A 24,379-nucleotide genomic window follows, 5' to 3' on the forward strand; every position below is an offset into this window, starting at 1 on the left:
CAGCCGAAACCACATGTAATTAATGCGGCGTTGGTTTTTGCAGTAGTTTTTGCCACTTATTTGCAGCAAAATCTGCAGTGTACTTTTATGCTATATTTTATGCCTCGTGGGCATTATTTACCGGGCATATCACTGGGATAAGTTATGACTAGCTAATGTATAGACATTTTATTGTTGAGACCTCTATCTCCACTACCCTCAAAATGAGAAGGCTGTGTTGCAATTCTCTGTACAGTGTGTTACCAGGACTGCTGATGTGTATAGTGTGTGGAAGGGAATTTCAATTAGCAGGGCTAGAGGTTAGTCCCACACCCAGAGGTCACACTACATTTTTCTGGAAAAGTGAAATACTCCTAAGCATTTTTGAGGAGTATTTTCAGCCAAGTGCAATTTTATTCCTGGACATAACTCTTTTTTTTTTAAAAAAAATTGTGTTTAAATATGAGCTTGTTTTTTGTGGGTTGAATTTCATTTTTAGTGACCACACTTTGGGGTACATATACTAAATTGTATTATCCTTTTGGCGCTGTAGTGTGTGTGTGGGGTGGGGGGGGGGGGGGTAAAGCCATTGAGACCTGTACAGCTCCTGCTGCTCAGACTGCGCTGATACGTGTAGATGTGTAGAAATACTTTTTGTTAAATTACCTGTACAGGCGTTGTGACCTCTGCCCACACCTATCCTGATATAATAAACCAATTATAAGCCTCGATAACATGGAAATACCCCCAAAAATTCCTTTTTACTAAAATTGCAGTATATAATCTTATTTTATTTCAGTATGGATTGGAAAGAATTATGGGAGAAGAAAGGAGTCTTTCATTATTGGCCAAAGCCATGGATCCTAAACAAGCGAATATGATGACGGATGTAGTGAAGTTATTGTCTGCTATATGCATTGTTGGAGAGGAGAACATGTAAGTATATTGTTTCTTGGTCAATTAGGTTTAATGACACGTCTCCTTACGGAGAGCTGGGCTGGGGATGCATTTTGTCACATCTAAATATTAATTCACCGGCGCCTTGTAGCACATTGTATTAGGATGCTTACTGATGAGACACCGCGTTGGTTTGCGTTCGAGATATTTCCTGTAACAAAGATTATCGTTTTTAAGAGTTCTTTATTTTTTTCTTAATAGTTACCAGTTAATGTGTTCTCATCAATAAAAATTAGACTGTAATTGCTTTACCTCATCTGGGAGATATTCCACAATCACATGGTAAGCTTTTACCTTTGAAAAGTGAATTAATTATGTCTCATTTGGTAGTGTATCTCTTACAGGACAGGAGTACACTGTTAACATGCAATAAATATTTCCCCTCACTCCTGTTCAGTAGTGAATTGGGAGTTCTTATGTTCTTTGTTCCTAGCCATCTGCTTGAAGTGATTTAATTAGATTTGGTGAATTTATGAAGAATACTGAAACAAGAAGATAACAAACAACGCTGTCATCATAAACTTTGCTGTGTCCTTGCAGCAATCTGCTAAGTTTATACTTTTTTTTTTGTGTTATAAATTGATTTTGAATTTTTGTGTTGGTTGTTTGTTACAATGACATTTTTATCTCTCACTATGATGTATCCTGTCTCCTTTTAGTCTTGAAAAAGTCTTGGATGCAATAACCACAGCGGCAGAAGAAAGGGGAATTGCCAGGTTTAGCCCAATTGTTGGAGGTCTTAAGCACAATATTGTCCAGCTGCAGGTTTGTATTACCCTGTTTTAGATTTTTTTTTTTTTGTCTAAAATAGCATGTTACAAATCAGGGTTTTGCTGATAATTTCATTGAATGTTCTTTTAGAGACTTTTGGTTTTGGATTCACACATAGTATCATATATATATATATATATATATATATATATATATATATATATATAGCAAAAATGAAGCAGCGCTCTCACAGGCTATGAGTACCATCGTACTTAATTCCGACCAAGGATTCAAATAACCATAAGCAAAAACAGACCGCAGCACTCCAGATATATGCAAAAATGGAAAAGTGATTTATTCACCCATGTTCACAGCAGCATCGTTTGTCCAGTCAATCTTTAGAAAGCTCCTGTGATAGGACTGAAATGTTGCTACTGTGAACATGAGTGAATAAATCGCTTTTCATTTTTGCATGCATCTGGAGTGCAGCAGTCTATTTTCGTATGTACAGTATACCTGGCCATGCATGTCTCCGGACCTAAGCCTCATTGAGCATCTGTGGGGCATCCTCAAATGGAAGGTGGAGGAGCACAAGGTCTCTAACATCCACCTGCTCCGTGATATAATCATGGTGGAGTGGCAGTGGATTCCAGTGGCAACCTGTGAAGTTCTAGTGAACTCCATGCCCAAGTGCACTTAGGCAGTGCTAGTAAAAATGACAGCCACACAATATATTGACACTTTGGGCACAATTTGGCCATTTTCACTTAGGAGTGTACTCACTTTTGTTACCAGCAGTTTAGACATTAATGGCTGTGTGAGTTATTTTGAGGGCGCAACTAATTTACACTGTTACACAGGCTGTAGACTGACTACTGTACATTGTATCAAAGTGTCATATCTTCAGTGTTGTCCCATGAAAAGATCTAATATATTTTCAAAAATGTGAGGGGTGTACTCACTTTTGTGAGATACTGTGTATCTATATATCTCATATATACAGTCATTCAACTCGGTCAGCTAAGCAGATCATGATGGCATGCTAGCCACACCCTCTGCGACTGCTACGTGACAAATCTCATTCCATCTGAGCCAGGGGTGGATTGGGAACCTAAAGTGGCCCTGGAAAAAAATGCCTAAAAGTGGACCCATATTGTAGGAGGGTCTCAATTGATAGGAGGCAGGGAAACAAAAGTTGGGGGTCAACAATACCATAGTGCAAAATACCACAGTGCCGCACAATATTTTGTCCCAAAGCTGTCCCTCTGAGTTGGCCATCAATAGAGGCCATTTTCTCTCCTCCTCTTCCAGTTGTCTGATTAGGATATAGAGCGGGGTGCTTAGGCGGTGCGATGCGGGACACAGTTGAATTCAGGTGGGCATGTCACTGGCAGGGTATAAGAGTATCTGATTCTCACACAGTTAACTACCACTGAGAGCTTATTATCTATCCTACCAGTGGCAGAGATGGGCATCGGCCATCGGGAAGTTTCCCTATAAGTTCTATGGCCAATCTGCCCTTGATGTAAGCTCAGGTTGAATGGGATTAGTGACATAGCTGTTGGAGCGATTGTTGCATTCCATTATGATCTGCTTCCTCATTTTCCCATCTCACAGCCTGATTATATGCTAGGCCTGCCCTTTCAGGCACTGCATAACAAATCACATTGCATCAAGGGGGAGCGGGGCTAGCAGAAGAGCAACCCGTGTATCAATAAAGGTGCGCTATTGACCATGTCTCGTGACTAGGGGACAGAGCAGATCCTTGAGTCAAAATTAAGGCCTCATGCACACGGTCCGCAAAAAAGGCATCCCCAAAAAATACGGTTGACGTCCGTGTGCATTCCGTATTTTGCGGAACGGAACAGCTGGCCCTTCATTGAACAGTACTATTTTTGTCCGTAATGCGGACAATAATAGGACATGTTCAGTTTTTTTGCCGAACGGAAATACGGACATACGGAAACGTAATGCACACGGAGTAACTTTTTTTTTTTTTCCCGGACCCTTTGAATTGAATGGTTCCGCATACGATCCGCAAAAAAAAAATAAAAAAAAATGACATGGAAAGAAAATACGTTTAGTGTGCATGAGCCCTTATGTGTTGGATAATGAAATTGCGCCCAAACAAATCTTCAATACATTTTATTTTAGTGAATAGACAACCATTTATTGTTTTTGAGTATAAAGCAGGGGTGGACTGGGACTTTAAAGTGGCCCTATGTTGTAGGTAAATCCAAATTGACAGAAGACAGGTCATCTCAAATAGGCAGGGCCAACAGTGATCAGCAAAACCTTAGTGCGGCACGAAATACCACAGTGCACCATATTGAGTTACACTTTTGGCCGTTAAAGTCCAGCCTTCAATACTTATTAGGATACTATTATGGCGAAGAAGAATAGGAGCATGAAAACCACTTTGTGGCGTAGCCTGGATGGAGTCGGCATTGTCGTTTTTGTGTCTACTGTTATTACTGCACTAACTAAGCCTTTGTGCAGTCATTTCATTTGCCTCACACCAACACGTACCGCATTCATCTTGTTTGAGAGTCTGAATCAGAATTTGTCATTTTCATCTTGATATTTTCCCCGCTTCCACTGGCACTCTAATGCACAGAGAGGACCTATGGAGTCCTTTCCATGATATGTGCATTACAGTGGCGGTTTACCCGTGCACAGTGGAAGAATGCGGCGAGTATCATGATACAAATAACAAACTTCAATTCAGCTTCGTTAACACTATTTACAGTAGCTTGAAATATATATAATGTCTATATGCCATATAGGAGTACCCCTTTAAGGGCTCATGCACATGACCTTATGTATTTTGCAGTCCGCAAAACACGGATCTGCAAAAAAATACGGATTAGGTCCATGTACATTCCGTATTTTGCGGAACAGAACTGTCCTATCCTTGTCCGTTATGCGGACCATACTAGGACATGTTCTATTTGTTTATTTATTTTGCAGTGTGGACATACGGAAACGGAATGCGCACAGAGTAACTTCCGTAAAAGAAACTGATCAGACACAGAAAGAAAATGTTTGTGTGCATGAGCCCTAACAAGAAGGATTTAATACAAGAAGGATTAGGGTGGCATGAAACAAAAGTCAACGGGTATGAGTAATTGTGTCATATATAATGGCAGATTTTGGCAGACTTGGGCCTTGTTAGGGTCGTTATGATGGAAGCAGCACCCCATGTAAGTGGTCTATTTATTCACCCACTGCAGCGTTTCAGCTCTTACAGGGACAGGGATTTAGAGAGGCGAGTAAACTGAGCATTTAGTGCTGAATCTATCGCCTCCTTTTCTTTGCTTTTTCATTTTGGGTCTTTGGATCAGGCCTTTAAAATAATTGTGTCACAAATAATACTCTACATTTTTCAAGGCAGCACCTGGATCTGAATACTTTTGTTACTGTATGTATTTAAAGGGAACCTGTCATCATCTTTATGCTGCCCATACTAACGGCAGAATAAGGCCGGGTTCACACGAACGTGTGTGACCCGTGCCTGTGAAGCGGCCCACAAATAGCGGGCCGCACTGCTTGTTCGCCGGCCGTAGGTCAGCCGCATCGGATTGCGGACCCATTCACTTTAATGGGTCCGCGATCCGGCAGTTCCGCGAAAAGATAGGACTTGTTCTATCTTTTTGCGGAACGGAAGAACGGGACGTAACCCCAGGAGGCACTCCGTAGTGCTTCCGAGGGGTCCCGTCCCGTGCGGCCGTTCCGCGATTCCGGATTAGCGGACCCATTGAAGTGAATGGGTCCGCATCCGTGATGCGGAATTCACACAGAACTGTGGCCGTGTATTGCGGCCCGCAATTTACGGGCCGCAATACGGCCACAGATCACACACGTTCGTGTGAACTTAGCCTAAAGGAGAGACAGGTGAGTTGATTTCAGCGGTCTGTCATTTATAAGTTAAAAGTAAGTGGTTGCCGAGAACCAACATCACAATCATTGCAGACTGGGCCTGGAAAAGAGTCCCGGCCACCTGAGAAGAGTCCTGGTTATTCCTGTTCTCCTGCTCTCCTGCCCACCTGCTGATGACTGACAGGCTTCTATATAGTTTTCTCCCTTTCTCTCTAGGAGAGAACTGTCAATCATCAGCAGATGGGCGGGAGATTAGGAATAACCAGGACTCTTCTCAGGTAGATGTGACTCTTGTCAAGGCCCAGTCTGCAATGACCACTTACTTTTAGCTTATAAGTGACAAACCGCTGAAATCCGCATTTCTGTCACTAATTTATGCTGCCCTCAGTGAGGTCTGCATAAAGTTGATGACTGGTTCCCTTTAAAAATATAGTATAGCCAGAGAGCTATTCAATAAAATGTATCTGTACAGCGCCACCTGCTGTTTGTTCTTTTCCTTATTTCTCCATCCACTTCGCTGAGATGCTCACACACACTCGGTTTAAACCTTCTTCTGTCACCAGCCATATCTTCTGTTAGAAGCTGTGTCAGTTACAGGGAAAGAGCTAGAGCAGAAAGGACACTCCCCTTGAGCTGCTAGTCTGAAATAAATCTAGCAGAACGATTGGAGCAATAAATGGGGAGATCTCTGGATCCCTGCGAGATACAAGGCTGGTTCTCGCTTTGTTAGAAAGGTATAATCATGTCTTTCGTTTTTTACATCAATCATGGCATAACCCCTTTAAGTAGCCTGCACCAACTATCCACTGTTTTACCCCTCTGTGCTGCTGTTTTGTCTTTTGCTATGCAACCTTCTCAGGTTCACCCGCTGACGTTACTAGAGTCTTTTGATGTTATGCAGGGGGGGTCCCCTGAATCTGCCCCCCGATCTCAGTAGATTAGGTATAGCTTGATGAGTCTCCCTCTCGATGGCTATATTATCTGAGAAGCTGACACACACATATGGTACCAGTTACTATGTTCCTCTCTAGGGATCTCTGCAGGGATTGTATTAGCTGTTTACATGCTGGGGTCCACACTGTGTCATTGTCACTCGTTTCAGTAATTTGCATTAGACACTATTTTGTTTCTCTTTCTATGAGCAGCGTTCTGCCTTTAGTGATGAGAAGCTAATTTTAATATGTAAATTTGTTTGGCGTTAAATCATATTTTATGTAGATTTTTTTCATTCATGTAGCAAGTCAGCAGTGTTGACCTCAATTTTTTTTTGGTTGCTAGCACAGTTGCCATGGCAGGCTATAACATGGGAGGACTCCTGTTGCATGCCAATAGACCTTGATAGCTTTCACCAGGCTAAATCACAGGGAGGCTGAAGAGACTGAGCGGGCACACAATGACCTGTGTCTAGTGGCCTGTCATACAGAAGATCAGCTTTGGGTGTTTATATACCCCGACATACATGTATATATACCTAGTATATACAGGGCCTTAAAAAAGTATTCATACCCTTTGAGCTTTTCCAAATTTTTTCACGTTACACCCACAAACTTAAATGTAATTTATTGGGATTTTATGTGATCGACCAACAGACAGTAGCAAGTATGAAATGAAAAGAAAATGATAGATGGTTTTCTGAATTTTAAATAAAAATCTGGAAAGTGTGGTATGTTGTATCTCAGGCCAGTACTGCAGTGCTGCAGTAGTCACATGGGATATACGCACTCGGAGCATTCGAGGGGTTATCTTCGATCCTGACCGCATCACGCTGAATGTCAGCTGCATTACAGCTTGTGAGCCCACTATGGCGATAATACATTTCCGTGGTTTTTCCTGTGTTTTAAAACTGAAAAAATAATAAAATATTATTATTTATTTATTTATTTTTCATCGCAAGATTTCGGATTCATACATAGTTAAAGTGCAGAAATAAATCTGCTTTTAGCATAGGTCCTCCACATCAGATCGATGGGTTCTGACTTGATTTCATTTGCTGCTTCACCGGGACCACACAGCTTCATACCTTCATACCCTGTTTAGTGGCCGTGCCTGGTTATGGCAGTCCATAGACATAAACTTACTCTGGCGGGATGTCTCAACCTTTTGATTCTCACAAAAACATGTATTTTCTGTCTTTATTATTATGAATTTATTGTTATTTTTTGTGACTGAAGATGCAAAATGTGTAATGGCGACGTGTGTGGATGGATGGACATGTTTTGTCATCCTTGTTTGTAATTGAGATTTATCTTGCCTGTAACCGTATGGCGGCCCCCCATCTGCTATATATTATCGTATTTCATTAATCCCCCGTCACTCAGTTGCAGTAAAGCAGAAAATCACATGCTTTTTAACTTGCGCGTTCTCCGGCCTGCATAACAATGCTTTTCTAACATGGATGTTTATTTGAATTCATATGCAGTACAGTGAAATCCAATTATCTAGGCCTACTGTTTTGCCTGTGATCCATTTTCATCAGCTTCACACAGCGGTTTCCATACTAGAAGCCTCAGTGGTATTGTTGAAGCTGTTATTAGTTTCCAAGTAATGCAATTTGTTTATCGGTCCGCATGGGTTATCTCACTGTGTGTGTTCCTAAGCAATTTTAGTTGTATAAAAAATGTGCAAACCCCTAAGGAAACTTGTGTAACATTACAGCCTGAGATTCGCGGCTCCATCTTGTGTGGCAGGATCCAGCCTGTCTGATATTTCTCATCTAACACTTTGCTCAGGTTTAACCCGTTCTGTAGTTTTCAGTACGTTCAGCCTCATAATAGATTTCCATCTGTTTTCCCCCATCACATTTTCTTTATAGCCCCGGCATTTCATTCTCGCCCTATTAAAAGCAATTTGCCATCCTTCCATTTATTAATGGCTTGCTGTGATCCCTCACTGTAAAGTCAAGCTGTTAACCCTCAAACATAACCTTTGTGTAGGAAGTAGTAACTCGGTTTAACTCCTGGCATCTACTTCATGGTTATGTCACCTGAACAGTAATGCTTGATAATCCATATTCCGTTCAGATGTCTATTAAATAAGAATAGGTTTGAAGGGAGCTCGTCCAGGGCCTATGCAGACCTTGCTTAAAAAACTATGGACCCCTTTTGAATGACAACACCTTTTTCTCCTCTCTTCTCCGTCTTCTGCATGTATTCTCATACATTGAAGGCTGCTCAGTCCCATTCAGAGTGAATTTTTTTCCCAAGAATTCTTTGATGTTTCGGTCTGTAGACTCCCTGCTCTCGTGAACTCTCTTGATAGTCTATTCTTTTTGCTTTTAATTTATTTTATTTGGTTCTTAGTGATGTCCACTTTGGTTTGGGTGCAGGTGGGCAGAGAGAGAGGGGGGCTACAGACCGAGCCAATTCAATAACTAAAATTGTCCCTAAGGTGCCCATAGCCTTTAAAGACTCGGTAAGGACAGTGGCTGATGGTATCACTGCTATGTTGTGGTGCCTCCTGCTTTTTCCCCCATAACTAATATCAAATTCAACAGGAAATTAAAAAAATGTATCTAAACCTTTTGGGCTCCAAATATAAAGCAGGTGCACTACAAAGCATTATGTGTGAATCAATGCTAACAAGCCCCCATTTCAGTCACATGACATCTAGAGTTATCATAGCTATTGACCGCCTACAATACAATGTTTACCCCAGTAGTCACATCAGCATCCCCAACTGTATTCATCATTTCCTTCTCCCTCGGCAGTAGGTCGTAGAAATATTCCACACAATATAAGTCACAACAATGTGCTCCGATAGTAAATCACAGAATGGAACCGCCTCTATGGCCCAGTGGTCAAAGCAGTGCCACCAGGCTTTCACACCTCCATCAGTCTCCTGTGCCATGCCTTCTGCTCCTACCACATATTTAATTTAAATGGGGGAAAATAGGTGGTTAAAGATGTCACAGTGAAGGTTTTGTTCAGTTTTACAGCGAAGTGTTGTAATACTCATAGAAATAGCTTTTTCTCTTCTGAAATAATGGTAGATTAGATCTTGGCACTCCCATTTCACATCATGCTTGGCCCTGTTTCTGGATGTTTTTGGTTTTGCTTTTTAAACTTTTTTTTGTGGAGAATTAGCTACAATTAATGGTAGATTCAGCAGGATTGTAAGACTACATTCAGACACAGTGTAAAGTTCCCGCTGCACTGTATTGCACCGTGCTGCATATTTTCAGTGCACAAAACGCAAACATCCACAATTAGTCCACCATGTCTGAGCATACATTTAGCATTTCAAATTTTAAAGATTTTTATATATTTTTGTCTTTTGCAAAGTATTTAATCTGCAGCAAAATCCATGGCAGAGTCACAGCAAATTAGCAGTGTAATGCCCTAAATGCCCTAAAATCAGTACAGATTTATCCAACCAGTCGTGAATGGGGTTTGGGGAAATCCAGTTCACTAGTATTGTACTGTGTTGCATATTTTCATTGCAGAAAGCGCAACCTATATCCTCAACCAGTACACTGTGACTGAAGAGCCTTCTTAGGTTTTCAGGTTCTGTAGGTTCTTGGACATATCCTGGACATGACCTTTCCATTTGACGATTCCCATCTACACTCACCTAAAGAATTATTAGGAACACCTGTTCTATTTCTCATTAATGCAATTATCTAGTTAACCAATCACATGGCAGTTGCTTCAATGCATTTAGGGGTGTGGTCCTGGTCAAGACAATCTCCTGAACTCCAAACTGAATGTCAGAATGGGAAAGAAAGGTGATTTAAGCAATTTTGAGCGTGGCATGGTTGTTGGTGCCAGACGGGCCGGTCTGAGTATTTCACAATCTGCTCAGTTACTGGGATTTTCACGCACAACCATTTCTAGGGTTTACAAAGAATGGTGTGAAAAGGGAAAAACATCCAGTATGCGGCAGTCCTGTGGGCGAAAATGCCTTGTGGATGCTAGAGGTCAGAGGAGAATGGCTCGACTGATTCAAGCTGATAGAAGAGAAACGTTGACTGAAATAACCACTCGTTACAACCGAGGTATGCAGCAAAGCATTTGTGAAGCCACAACACGCACAACCTTGAGGCGGATGGGCTACAACAGCAGAAGACCCCACCGGGTACCACTCATATCCACTACAAATAGGAAAAAGAGGCTACAATTTGCACGAGCTCATCAAAATTGGACAGTTGAGGACTGGAAAAATGTTGCCTGGTCTGATGAGTCTCGATTTCTGTTGAGACATTCAAATGGTAGAGTCCGAATTTGGCGTAAACAGAATGAGAACATGTATCCATCATGCTTTGTTACCACTGTGCAGGCTGGTGGTGGTGTAATGGTGTGGGGGGCTGTTTTCTGGGCACACTTTAGGCCCCTTAGTGCCAATTGGGCATCAGTTAAATGCCACGGGCTACCTGAGCATTGTTTCTGACCTTGTCCATCCCTTCATGACCATCATGTACCCATCCACTGATGGCTACTTCCAGCAGGATAATGCACCATGTCACAAAGCTCGAATCATTTCAAATTGGTTTCTTGAACATGACAATGAGTTCACTGTACTTAAATGGCCCCCACAGTCACCAGATCTCAACCCAATAGAGCATCTTTGGGATTTGGTGGAACGGGAGCTTCGTGCCTTGGATGTGCATCCCTCAAATCTCCATCAACTGCAAGATGCTATCCTATCAATATGGGCCAACATTTCTAAAGAATGCTATCAGCACCTTGTTGAATCAATGCCACGTAGAATTAAGGCAGTTCTGAAGACAAAAGGGGGTCCAACACCGTATTAGTATGGTGTTCCTAATAATTTTTTAGGTGAGTGTATATTCTAAGACAATATTTCTGTTTTGTGGCTCCTACATATCTGAATTATCTTTTTGTATTACATTTATGGGGGTTCACACATAGGAGACATTTATTACTGGAATGGTCTGCAATACTACTGTAATGATAAGTTACTTACTCCTTATCTATTCGCCTCATTGAGGAGCTTTATCAATGTAAAAAAAAAAATCCCACTCCTAGAGTGATGAAAAAAAGATTTAGATTCCTCTGTGGTTGATACCTTTTAATGGATAACTGAAAAGATGATGACAGGGACTCCTGATGAAGAGGCCCAAGTAACCTCGAAAGCTTGCATTTTTCTCAGTTAGTTAGTATCAACCACTGAGGAATCTCAATCTTATTACTGGCTAACACGGTGTGTGTGTGTGTGTGTGTGTGTGTGTGTGTGTGTGTATATATATATATATATATATATATATATAGTACAGACCAAAAGTTTGAACACACCTTCTCATTCATAGAGTTTTCTTTATTTTCATGACTATGAAAATTGTAGATTCACACTGAAGGCATCAAAACTATGAATTAACACATGTGGAATTATATACATAAAAAACAAGTGTGAAACAACTGAAAATATGTCATATACTAGGTTCTTCAAAGTTGCCACCTTTTGCTTTGATTACTGCTTTGCACACTCTTGGCATTCTCTTGATGAGCTTCAAGAGGTAGTCCCCTGAAATGGTTTTGACTTCACAGGTGTGCCCTGTCAGGTTTAATAAGTGGGATTTCTTGCCATATAAATGGGGTTGGGACCATCAGTTGCGTTGAGGAGAAGTCAGGTGGATACACAGTTGATAGTCCTACTGAGTAGACTGTTAGAATGTGTATTATGGCAAGAAAAAAAGCAGCTAAGTAAAGAAAAACGAGTGGCCATCATTACTTTAAGAAATGAAGGTAAGTCAGTCAGCCGAAAAATTGGGAAAACTTTGAAAGTAAGGGCTATTTGACCCTGAAGGAGAGTGATGGGGTGCTGCGCCAGATGACCTGGCCTCCACAGTCACCGGACCTGAACCCAATCGAGATGGTTTGGGGTGAGCTGGACCGCAGAGTGAAGGCAAAAGGGCCAACAAGTGCTAAGCATCTCTGGGAACTCCTTCAAGACTGTTGGAAGACCATTTCAGGGGACTACCTCTTGAAGCTCATCAAGAGAATGCCAAGAGTGTGCAAAGCAGTAATCAAAGCAAAAGGTGGCTACTTTAAAGAACCTAGAATATGACATATTTTCAGTTGTTTCACACTTGTTTGTTGCGTATATAATTCCACATGTGTTAATTCATAGTTTTGATGCCTTCATAGTCATGAAAATAAAGAAAACTTTGAATGAGAAGGTGTGTCCAAACTTTTGGTCTGTACTGTATATGTCAAATAGATGGCAAAACGTAAACCCACCCTTATAGTGCGAAAAATGGTTGCTATGAACCAGCATCATAATCATCACAACTCTGCCTTGAAAAGTCATGGCTGTCTGAGAAGAGTCTTAGTTATCCATGAGATTCTGCTCTCCCCTCTACCTGCTGATGATTCACAGTCTTCTCATGGAGAGAAAATGAATGAGAAGACCATCATCAGCAGTTTGGTGGGGAGAGCAGGATCTCATGAATAGCCATGACTCTTCTCAGGCAGCCATGACTCTTTTCAAGGCCCAGGCTGGAATGATTGATTGCTGGTTTTCAGTAACCACGTAGGGCTCATGGACAGAAGCGTGTGTGCCCCATGCTCGTGCTATGGACCGCAAATAGCAGCCCGCAACACACGGGCTCAGTCCGTTTGCACACAGTTTGTGCATGCAGACCCCGATCTGCAAGAGATGGTCCGCACCGCAAAAAATAGGACATGTTTATTTTTTTGGCGGTGCAGAGGCACGAGTGAAATCCCACAGGCTTCCGATACATGCCTCTGCTCCGTATCTTGAGGATTGCGGACCCTTTCAAGTCAATAGGTCCACATTCGTGATACATGGTGCACATGGACGGTGTATGTATATCACTGCTGTTTGCGGTCCGCAATATGGGCACAGGGCACAGGGCACACATACTTATGTGCATGAGCTTTTACTTTTAGCTTATAGATGGCACACCGCTGAAATTGGCATGTCTGGCACAATCTTATGCTGCCCTCAGTAGATGATGTCTAAACTGCACCTTCTTAGTCCAGTCACCCTCTATCCTGTGGTTGTAGTTCCATTCTTGTGACTTCCTGTTGTATTGTTCATGTAGGGTTATTCTTGGTGTATCTGGCACATCAATAGTCTGAGTATTTCCCTGACATGTTTAGTGTAATGTGATAAGCACAGTGTTAATGGATGTGTTACAGCCAGCACTACATCTGCAGCCGCACACATAATTATACAACACAGTAATCTTGCATTTCACATTACACAGAGTAACTTGCAAGATTTGCCGCATTTTAAGAAGGTTTTAATAAATCATTTTGTCATTTACACATTTCTCTCAAGCACCAAGAACAATGGGAATAGTACTGTAATTGCTAATTAACTTTAAAAGTTGATTATGAGATATTGTCTGTGATTAAGCACCCTCGAGGCTGAAAAATATCCTTTTTTTTTTCCATTTAATAAAGACAGCATGCTTAGGGCAAATTTGTATATTAAGCTAGAAGCCATTATGCTGCTGCTGATATTGAGCGTGCCTATTGTTTTTCAGGGGACACATTTAAACTGATTCATTTTTCCCTTTATCATTATAAGCAGGTATATATTTGAGCCAAGTTTCCTCATCATATTGTTTCCTAGTACCTTAGATACAGTATTTTCTAGAGATGAGTGGAAGGAAGTGGCATTACCTGGCTGTGCGCTAGCTCCCCATGTAGCCTTATCTGGGGTTATTTGATGAAACTACAGATTGCTAGTGAGCATTTGTGCTGAGCTGGAGGGTTTCCTTGAACTAGCAAGATAGCAGCTATTATCTCAATAGCAGCCATGTTTTATCTTGGGCCAGTCACGCCCAGACTCCTCCAGCAGCAGCTTATTCTCGGGAAAAAAAAAGGATTGGGCAGCTGAAAGCCAACATGCATGATCATCATCTCCTCTGACATCTGTCATCGAGAGAGGAGTTGGGAGGGTTTCATACACATTAGATGGTTGGCCAGTGCTGCTTATATTGGTGGGAATTGGCGGCAGATTCCAGCTCCCCCCCCCCTTCTTTCAGTCGGCCCCTTTGTTCCGCTGCATTGCACCCTGCTCTGTTTTTGTACCTAATATGTAAGTGTCCAGTAAAGGTACCAGGATGATCTCTGCTCTCCTCAGTGGACTCATTCTCCTGTGCTGTGAAGAGGTCCACAGCAATTGGATAGCATGTTCTTCTCCCAGTATATGATGCTATCCAGTTTCTGCAGACGATTTCATAGCCAGAAATAAGACGTGCTGTTCTCAGGAGGTTTACCAAATCTTGTGAGAACACTTTCTGTAATCAAGTTACATAGTTGATACATAGTTGATACATAGTTGATACATAGTTGATACATAGTTGATACATAGTTGATACATAGTTGATACATAGTTGATACATAGTTGATACATAGTTGTTACGTTGGAAAAAGACAAAAGTCCATCAAGTCCAACCTGTATTCCTGCTATATTGATCCACGGAACAAATCCTTGGATACATGTCCATCTTCCTTTCTAAAAAGGGTTTGTGCCAAACGGAAAGAGTGCGTAGAACAAGATTTCTATACATTGAGGCTTATTACAATGTTATTTTGAATTAAAAAGTCATCTGAACCTTTTGAAGCCATCTACTGTATTTGCTGTGATCATTAGAGTTGAGCGAACCCGAACTGTAAAGTTCGGGTTCGTACCGAACTTTAGGTTTTTCGGCACCTGAACCCGAACATTTACGTAAAAGTTTGGGTTCGGTGTTCGGCGCTTTCTTGGCGCTTTTTGAAAGGCTGCACAGCAGCCAATCAACAAGCGTCGTACTACTTGCCCCAAAAGGCCATCACAGCCATGCCTACTATTGGCATGGCTGAGATTGGCCAACTGCAGCATGTGACCCAGCCTCTATTTAAGCTGGAGTCACGTAGCGCCGCCCGTCACTCTGCTCGGATTAGTGTAGGGAGAGTCTGCAGCTGCTGTGAGGGAGAGATCAGAGAGCAATCTTATCAAGAACTGGTTTATTTTCTCAGCGATCTACAGAAAGTGTTTTGTGGGTGCAGTGCACAATTTTTTTTAAGCCTGCCCTGAGCCAATTACTGCTGAAAACAAACTTTTTTTTCTTCAGGTAGTCAATATCAATACATGATCGGCAGCCATTTTATGCAACGATAGCCTGTGCTGGTGCACTATCTGCAAGTCCAGAAATACAGCTTTGGCATACTGGGGTGAAAAAAGTCTCTGATATACTGCACATCTGGGATTAGACAAGCATAAGTGACTGTCACATTTAGGCCAGAAATCGTGCTTTTTAGTTACTGGGGTGAAAAAACCCTCTAATATACTGCACATCTGGGATTAGACAAGCATAAGTGACTGTCACATTTAGGCCAGAAATACGGCTTTTTGATTACTGGGGTGAAAAAAGCCTCTGATATACTGCACATCTGCGTTAAGACGTGCATAAGTGAGTGTCACGTTTAGGCCACAAATACCGCTGTCATATAGAGTTTTTTAAAAAAAATAATAGAGTGCAATACCCTACATCAGGGTTTATATTGGCGGTGAATTATTTTTAACATAAATACTTTTTACTTTGCTTTGTGAACGCTAACTATGTGGCAAACATCTAATAATGTACGCGGTCGTGGTGTTGGTGGAGCCTCTGGTGCAGGGACAGGACGTGGCCGTTCTGCCACAGCTACACGTCCTACTGAACCTACAGCGATATTTGGTCGGGCCTAATGCTGTTCTAAGGATGGTAAGGCCTGAGTAAGTACAGGCGCTAGTCAATTGGGTGGCCGACAGTGGATCCAGCACATTCACATTATCTCCCACCCAGTCTTCTGCAGAAAGCGCACAGGTGGCGCCTGAAACCCATGCCCATCAATCTGTCACATCACCCCCATGCATATCGGGGAACCTGTCTGAGCTTTAAGTCATGCAGCAGTCTCTTATGCTGTTTGCAGACTCTGCTGGCAGGGTTACCCAAGGGCATCCACCTAGCCCTTTCCCAGGGGTGGAAGACATAGAATGCACTGACGCACAACCACTTATGTTTCCTGATGAGGACATGGGAATACCACCTTAGCACGTCTCTGATGATGACGAAACACAGGTGCCAACTGCTGAGTCTTTCTGCAGTGTGCAGACCGAAAAGGAGGTCAGGGAGGAAGACTGGATGGAAGACTATGCAGGGGACGATGAGGTCCCAGACCCCACATGGAATGAAGGTTGTGCCACTGACTTTCACAGTTCAGAGGAAGGGGCAGTGGTTAGACCGAGCCAACAGCGTAGCAAAAGCGGGAGCAGGGTGCAAAAGCAGAGCAGCCGTCGCCAAAACAGTTCGCCTGCTACTGGCCACCGTCACCAGGGACCGAGCACACCAAAGGCAGCTTCAAGGAGTTCCCTGGCATGGCACTTCTTCACACAATGTGCTGACGACAAGACCCGAGTGGTTTGCACGCTGTGCCATCAGAGCCTGAAGCGAGGCATTAATGTTCTGAACCTTAGCACAACCTGCATGACCAGGCATCTACATGCGAGACACGGGCTGCAGTGGAGTAAGCACCTTCAAAACCAAGAAAGGGCTCAGGCCCCTCCTGCTCCCTCTTCTGCTGCTGCCTCGGCCTCTTCCTCCGCCTCTGGAGGAACGTTGGCACCTGCCGCCCAGCAAACAGAGGATGTGCCGTCACCAAGCATCTCCACCATGTCACACGGAACTGAAGCGTTCAGCTCTCCATCTCACAAACCTTTGAGAGAAAGCATAAATTCCCACCTAGCCACCCTCGATCCCTGGCCCTGAATGCCAGCAGTTCTAAACTGCTGGCCTTTAAAATGCTGTCATTCAGGCTGATGGAGACAGACAGCTTCAAACAGCTCATGTCACTTGCTGTCCCACACTACGTCGTTCCCAGCCGCCACTACTTCTCCAGGAGAGCCGTGCCCTCCCTGCAACGCCATCTGTGGCAAGGTCCACCTAAACACAGATACGTGGACTAGAAAGCACGGCCAGGCAAGCTATATCTCCCTAACTGCACACTGGGTAAAGGGAGTGGCGGCTGGGCCCCAGGCGGAGAGCTGTTTGGCGCACATCCTTCCGCCGCCAAGGATTGCAGGGCATCATTCTTTGCCTCCTGTTGCCTCCTCTTCCTACTCGGCTTCCTCCTCCTCTTCTACCACCTCCTCATCCGGTCAGTGACAGACCTTCACCACCAACTTCAGCACAGCCAGGGGTAAACGTCAGCAGGCCATTCTGAAACTGATGTGTTTGGGGGACAGGCCCCACACCGCGCAGGAGTTGTGGCAGGGTATAGAACAACAGACCGACGAGTGGTTGCTGCCAGTGGGCCTCAAGCCCGGCCTGGTGGTGTGCGATAATGGGCGAAATCTCGTTGCAGCTCTGGGACTAATTTGGTGGTGCAGAAATTCATTCACAACTCCCCCGACATGTCAGAGCTGCTGCATAAAGTGCGGACCGTCTGTGCGTGCTTCCAGCGTTCTCATCCTACCGCCGCTCGGCTGTCTGCTCTACAGCGTAACTTCGGCCTTTCCGCTCACCGCCTCATATGCGACGTGCCCACCAGGTGGGACTCCACCTTGCACATGCTGGAGAGACTGTGCGAGCAGCAGCAGGCCATAGTGGAGTTTCAGCTGCAGCACGCACGGGTCAGTCGCACTGCGGAACAGAACCATTTCACCACCAATGACTGGGCCTCCATGCGAGACCTGTGTGCTCTGTTGCGCTATTTTCGAGTACTCCACCAACATGGCCAGTGGCGATGGCGCCGTTATCAGCGTTACATTACCACTTCTATGTCTCCTTGAGAAAACGCTTAGGGCGATGATGGAAGAGGGGTCATCTCGAACACTTTCAGGCCAGTCTTTTAGAAGTGGCTCAGAAAGCGGATTTTTGCTACAGCAGAGGCCAGGTACAAATTTGCCCAGCCAGGGCCCACCACTGGAGGAGGATGGGGATGAAGCATGCTCACAGCGGGGTGGTATCCAACGCAGCTCGGGCCCATTACTGGTGCGTGGCTGGGGGGATACGGAGGACGCAGACGATACACCTCCCACAGAGGACAGCTTGTCCTTACTTCTGGGCAGCCTGGCACACATGAGCGACTACATGCTGCAGTTTCTGCCCAACGACTGCAGAGTTGCCCACATTTTAACGTGTGCTGACTACTGGGTGGCCACCCTGCTGGATCCCCGTTACAAAGACAATGTGCCGTCCTTAATTCCCTCACTGGAGCGTGATCGGAAGATGCGGGACTACAGGCGCACGCTGGTTGACGCACTCCTGAGACCATTCCCGACTGACGCCGGGGGACAAGTGGAAGCACAAGGCGAAGGCAGGGGAGGAGGAAGAGGTCGCCAACGCAGCTGTGTCAGCGCCAGCATTTCAGAAAGCAGGGTTAGCATGGCCGACATGTGGAAAAGCTTTGTCACCTCGCCGCAACAACCGGCCCCAACTGCTGATATGGAGCGTGTTAGCAGGAGGCAGCATTTTAACAACATGGTGGAACAGTACCTGTGCACACGCCTACACGTACTGACTGATGGTTCTGCCCCATTCAACTTCTGGGTCTCCAATTTGTCCACATGGCCAGAGCTTGCCCTGTATGCCTTGGAGGTGCTGGCCTGCCCTGCAGCCAGTGTACTCTCTTAACGTGTATTTAGCACGGCAGGAGGCGTCATTACAGACAGACGCAGCCGCCTGTCCACAGCCAACGTGGACAAGCTCACATTTATTAAAATGAACCAGGCTTGGATCCCACAAGACTTGTCTGTACCTTGTGCAGAATAGACATTTATACCACCATCAAACATACATTCTTGTACTCCAGTCAAGTGCAATGATTCTTTGTTTTCTTTTTTATTTTTTTTATTTGTCCCAATATTTTGGGGGCTACCTACCCCAATATAAAATAAAAATAAAAACATTGTTGGCTACCTGTTCCTCCTCCATTGGTGCCTCCACCTACAACACCACATTCACCGCCTCCTCAACCTCTGACTCCATATCCTTCTCTGAGTTGCAGGTTAATAATTTGTAATTTTTAGTTATTTTATTTCTTTTTAAGTTATTTCCCTATCCACATTTGTTTGCAGAGCAGTTGCCATGCTCTGAAGCACATCCCTCTAGCCTACATGAACCCCCTTTTGCCGTGAATGAACCCCTGCTCTGCATTGCTGACAGGGAACTAAATTTAGTGAAAACATCTGTTACTGATTGGAAGATGCGCGACTACAAGCGCAAGCTGATGATGGCATTCCCACCTGACAGCGGGGGCACAGTGGAAGCACAGGGCGAAGGCAGAGGAGGAGGAAGAGGTCGCCAACGCAGCTGGGGCACCGCCAGCTCCTGAGAAAGCAGGGTTAGCATGGCCAAAATGTGGAAAAGCTTTGTCAGCCTTGAGGTGCTGACCTGCCCTGCAGCCAGTGTATAGTGTGAACGTGTGTTTAGCATGGCAGAGAGCATTATCACAGGCCGCAGCCAATGTGGACAAGCTTACGTTTATTAAAATGAACCAGGCATGGATCCCACAGGACTTTTCTGTACCTTGTGCAGAATAGACATTTATACCAGCCTCAACCATCCATTCTTGTACTCAAGTGCACTTATTCTTTGTTTTATTTTGTTATACGTTCGAATATTTTGGGGGATACCCCAATTAAAAAATAAAAAAATAACACAAATCAGTGTTGGCTTTTTCTCCTTCACCGCCGCTTCAACCTACACCGCCACATCCACCCATCCGCCGCCTCCTCAATCTCCTACTCCTAGATCCAGATTATTTTTAATTTTTCTGTATTTTATGTTATTTTAAGTCATTTCCCTATCCACATTTGTTTGCAGAACAGTTGCCATGCTCTTAAGCACATTTTGATGCCTTTTGCAGCACTCTAGCCCTTTCCAGGACTATTTTAGAGCCATCTTAGTGCCCAAAAGTTCGGGTCCCCATTGACTTCAATGGGGTTCGGGTCCCAAATTCAAACTTTTTTTTCAAGTTCAGCCCAACCTGCCGAACCCGATCATCCAGGTGTCCGCTCAACTCTAGTGACCATCTCTGCAGGCTATTCCAGAGATTCACACCCTTACAGTAAAGTATGCTTGTCGGCGCTTTTGACTGGCGTGGGGAGTGGTCCCTTGTTTTTTAAGGGGGTTTAACACAGAATAGCTTCTATTGATATGTTTTGTATGGTTGGTTTATATATTTGTATAGGTTAATCATGTGTCCCCCTTAGACGTCATTTTTCAAGGCTAAACAAATTCAGTTCATTTAATATTTGCTCATTACTAAGATTGTCCAGGCCCTTTATGAGTTAGTTGCTCTGTCTGTACTCTTTCTAACTCCAGTGCATCCTTTTTATGGACTGGTGCCCAGAACTGAACTGCGTATTCCAGGTGAGGCTGTACCAACACTTTGTATAGTGGCAATATTACATTCCTGTCTCGCGACACCTCCTTTTATACAAGACAAAATTCTGTTGGCCTTAGAGGCAGCTGGCTTTTATTTAGGCTATGATCTACTCGTACACCTAGATACTTCTTAACCACCTGCCATCTGGGCCATTTGCCCCCTTCCTGACCAGGCCAAATTTTGCAAAACTGACATATCTCACTTTATGTGGTAATAACTTTGGAACGCCTTTATTTATCCAAGTCATTCAGAGATTGTTTTCTCGTGACACATTGTACTTCATGATAGTCATAAATTTGAGTCAAAATATTTCACCTTTATTTATGAAAAAATCCCAAATTTACCCAAAAATTTGAAAAATTCGCAATTTTCTAAATTTCAATTTCTCTGCTTTTAAAACAAAGTGATACCTCCATAAAATATTTATTATTTAACATTCCCCATATGTCTACTTGATGTTGGCATCATTTTGGAAATGTAATTTTTTTTTTTAGGACGTTAGAAGGCTTAGAAGTTTAGAAGCAATTCTTCAAATTTTTAAGAAAATTGCCAAAACCCACTTTTTAAGTTCCAGTTCAGGTCTGAAGTCCCTTTGTGGGGCCTACATAGTGGATACCCCCATAAATGACCCCATTGTAGAAACTACACCCCTCAAGGTATTCAAAACCGATTTTACAAACTTTGTTAACCCTTTTGGCGTTCCACAAGAATAAAAGGAAAATGGAGATCAAATTTTTTAATTTCACTTTTTTGGCAGATTTTCCATTTTAATCAATTTTTTTCTTTAACACATTGATGGTTAACAGCCAAACAAAACTCAATATTTATTACCCAGATTCTGCGGTTTACAGAAACACCCCACATGTGGTCGTAAACTGCTGTATGGGCACACGGCAGGGCGCAGAAGAAAAGGAACTCCACATGGTTTTTAGATGCCATGTCCCATTTGAAGCCCCCTGATGCACCCTTACAGTAGAAACTCCTAAGAAGTGACCCCATTTTGGAAACTAGGGGATAAGGTGCCAGTTTTATTAGTACTATTTTTGGGTACATATGATTTTTTGATCATTCATTATAACACTTTATGGGGCAAGGTGACCAAAAAATTGGTTGTTTTAGCACAGTTTCTATTTATTTAATTTTACAGCGTTCACCTGAGGGGTTCAGTCAAGTGACATTTTTATAGAGCAGATTGTTACGGACGTGGCGATACCTAATATGTATACTTTTTCTCATTTATTAAAGTTTTACACAATAATAGCATTTTTGAAACAAAAAAATTATGTTTTAATGTGTCCATGTTCTGAGAGCTATAGTTTTTTTATTTTTTGAGAGATTTTCTTATGTAGGGGCTCATTTTTTGCGGGATGAGGTGACGGTTTTATTGGTACTATTTTGTGGGACATACGCGTTTTTGATCACTTGGTGTTGCACCTTTTGTGATGCAAGGTGACAAAAATTGCTTGTTTTGACATTTTTTTTTTTTTTTTTTTTTTTTTGTTTTTTTACGGTGTTCACCCGAGGGGTTAGGTCATGTGATATTTTTATAGAGCTGGTTTTTACGGACGCGGCAATACCTAATATGTATACTTTTTTTATTTTTTCTATTTTTAACTTTTTTTGTTTCATTCCTTACTTGGGGACTTTTTTTTTTTTTTCTACATGTGAAACTTTTTTTAATTTTTTTATTTTCAACCTTTTATTTTTATTTTTTTTATTTTACACTTTTCGTCCCCCATAAGGTCATACAAGACCTCTGGGGGACATTTTACTTCACTTTTTTTTTTTTCTTACTGTTTATTTCTCCTGTAACTGGGGCTGACATAGTAGCCCCAGTTACAGGACAAATACACCCCTAGAGAGGCTGTACAGCCTCAGAGCAGGGCTGATCGAGGTCTCAGAGAGACCTCACACAGCTCCTGCACACTCCGGTCCCGGCGGTCACATGACCGCCGGGCCTTAACAGGAAGCGCATAGCGCTTCCTTCTCTGCATACACAGCGCTCACCGAGTGCTGTGTATGCAGCGATCCGGAAGGCAGGGACACCTGGGAACTGTCCCTGCCTTGTCTTAGGGTTGCCCTGCTGTCACTGACAGTGGGCAACCCGATCAGCAGCTGCACGATTAGCGTGCAGCTGCACTTTCTGAACGGACGTTCTGGAACGTCCGTTCAGAAATAGACGTCCACCCATAGGACGTTTATATCCTATGGGCGGACGTAAAGCGGTTAACCAGTGACTCTCCCAGTTTTATTCCCCCTAGGACAGGGATGGGCAAACTGGGGCTCTCCAGCTGTTGTAAAACTACAAATCCCATCATGCCCAGCAGTGGGCTGATAGCTGTAGGCATACTGGGAGTTAGTTTTACAACAGCATGCAGATTTAGCCCCCAAATGCATAACTTTACATTTATCTATATTGAACCTCATTTGCCAAATGGAGGCCCAAACAGTAAGTTTGTCCAAGTCAGCTTGTAACTTATTAACATGTTCCATAGGCTGGACCGTATTACAAAGTTTGGGGTCATCTGCAAAAATAGAAACAGCACTATTAATCCCATACTCTGTCATTAATGCATAAGTTAAATAATAGCGGACCCAGCACCGAACCTTGGCTTACACCACTTATATCCGGGGACCATTCAGAGTAGGAATCATTGACCACAACTCTTTGGATATGATCGTCAAGCCAATTTTCAATCCAACTACAAATTTTATTTTCTAAACCAATACCGGAGCTGATGCCATTGTTACAAGAGCAGAAGAACTGGCACTTGGATCTGCTGTTTTAAAGCAATTGTGCAGTTTAGGAAAACTCCTTTTCATGTACCAGATTAGGGAATTTTTAGTTAGTATAGCTGGGTCCTCTGTTCAGGTCCTCGTCTCATGGCCAGAGTGCAGAGCAGTTATAAAGAGCGTCTCTCATTTTGAAGGACCTTCCCTGTCCTGCATTAGTCGGACAACCCAGTGGTTTGAATAGTTTTTGTGTAATGTTTCAGTTGTCCTATGGAGATGGTGTATGGAAGTTGACTTCTTACCTTCAAGTTTACAGACAGATTACATGTGATAGCTGGACATTGTAATAGGGGAGACCTTTGTGATCCTTCTAAAGATTACAGATTGCCCGAAGCAGAGAACTTCTTAATTATCAAAGGAAAATGAGTTGCACAACATAGTAATTTATGAATTAGGTTTATATATGTTGGTGAACAAAAGAGGTTGTCCCCCATAAAAGCATCTCTCTCCTCCTGAAGCTGTGTCTGGAAATGCAGCTCTAACTCTTTGAATGGGGACTGTTTCTGGGGGAAAGAGGTTAACCCTTTAATCATACCCTGGACAACCCCTTTATTTAGACTGCAGTAGCTTGGTAGCAGTGGGAAGCATAGGGTCATCCTGCTAAGAGTTCTCATTTATGATTACAGGAGATATCATGGCTAGAAGTCTTATGGGTTCTGCAGTTAATGTTTTACTATAATCAGTAATTGGTTCTTGAGTAGTTTTCTAGCAGCATT

At 43.2% G+C, this 24,379-nt stretch overlaps 1 protein-coding gene across 1 annotated transcript in view; it reads left to right on the forward strand.

The window, feature by feature from the left end:
• The window catches only part of DIAPH3 (diaphanous related formin 3), a 754,726-nt gene that overhangs the window by 261,374 nt on the left and 468,973 nt on the right, over positions 1-24,379 (forward strand). The window contains 2 exon segments of the mRNA XM_040425381.1: positions 779-915; positions 1,596-1,701. Coding sequence (XP_040281315.1) covers positions 779-915; positions 1,596-1,701 — 243 coding nt within the window.

This window comes from Bufo bufo, chromosome 3 (assembly GCF_905171765.1).
Source record: "Bufo bufo chromosome 3, aBufBuf1.1, whole genome shotgun sequence".
Taxonomy (NCBI): Eukaryota; Metazoa; Chordata; class Amphibia; order Anura; family Bufonidae; genus Bufo; species Bufo bufo.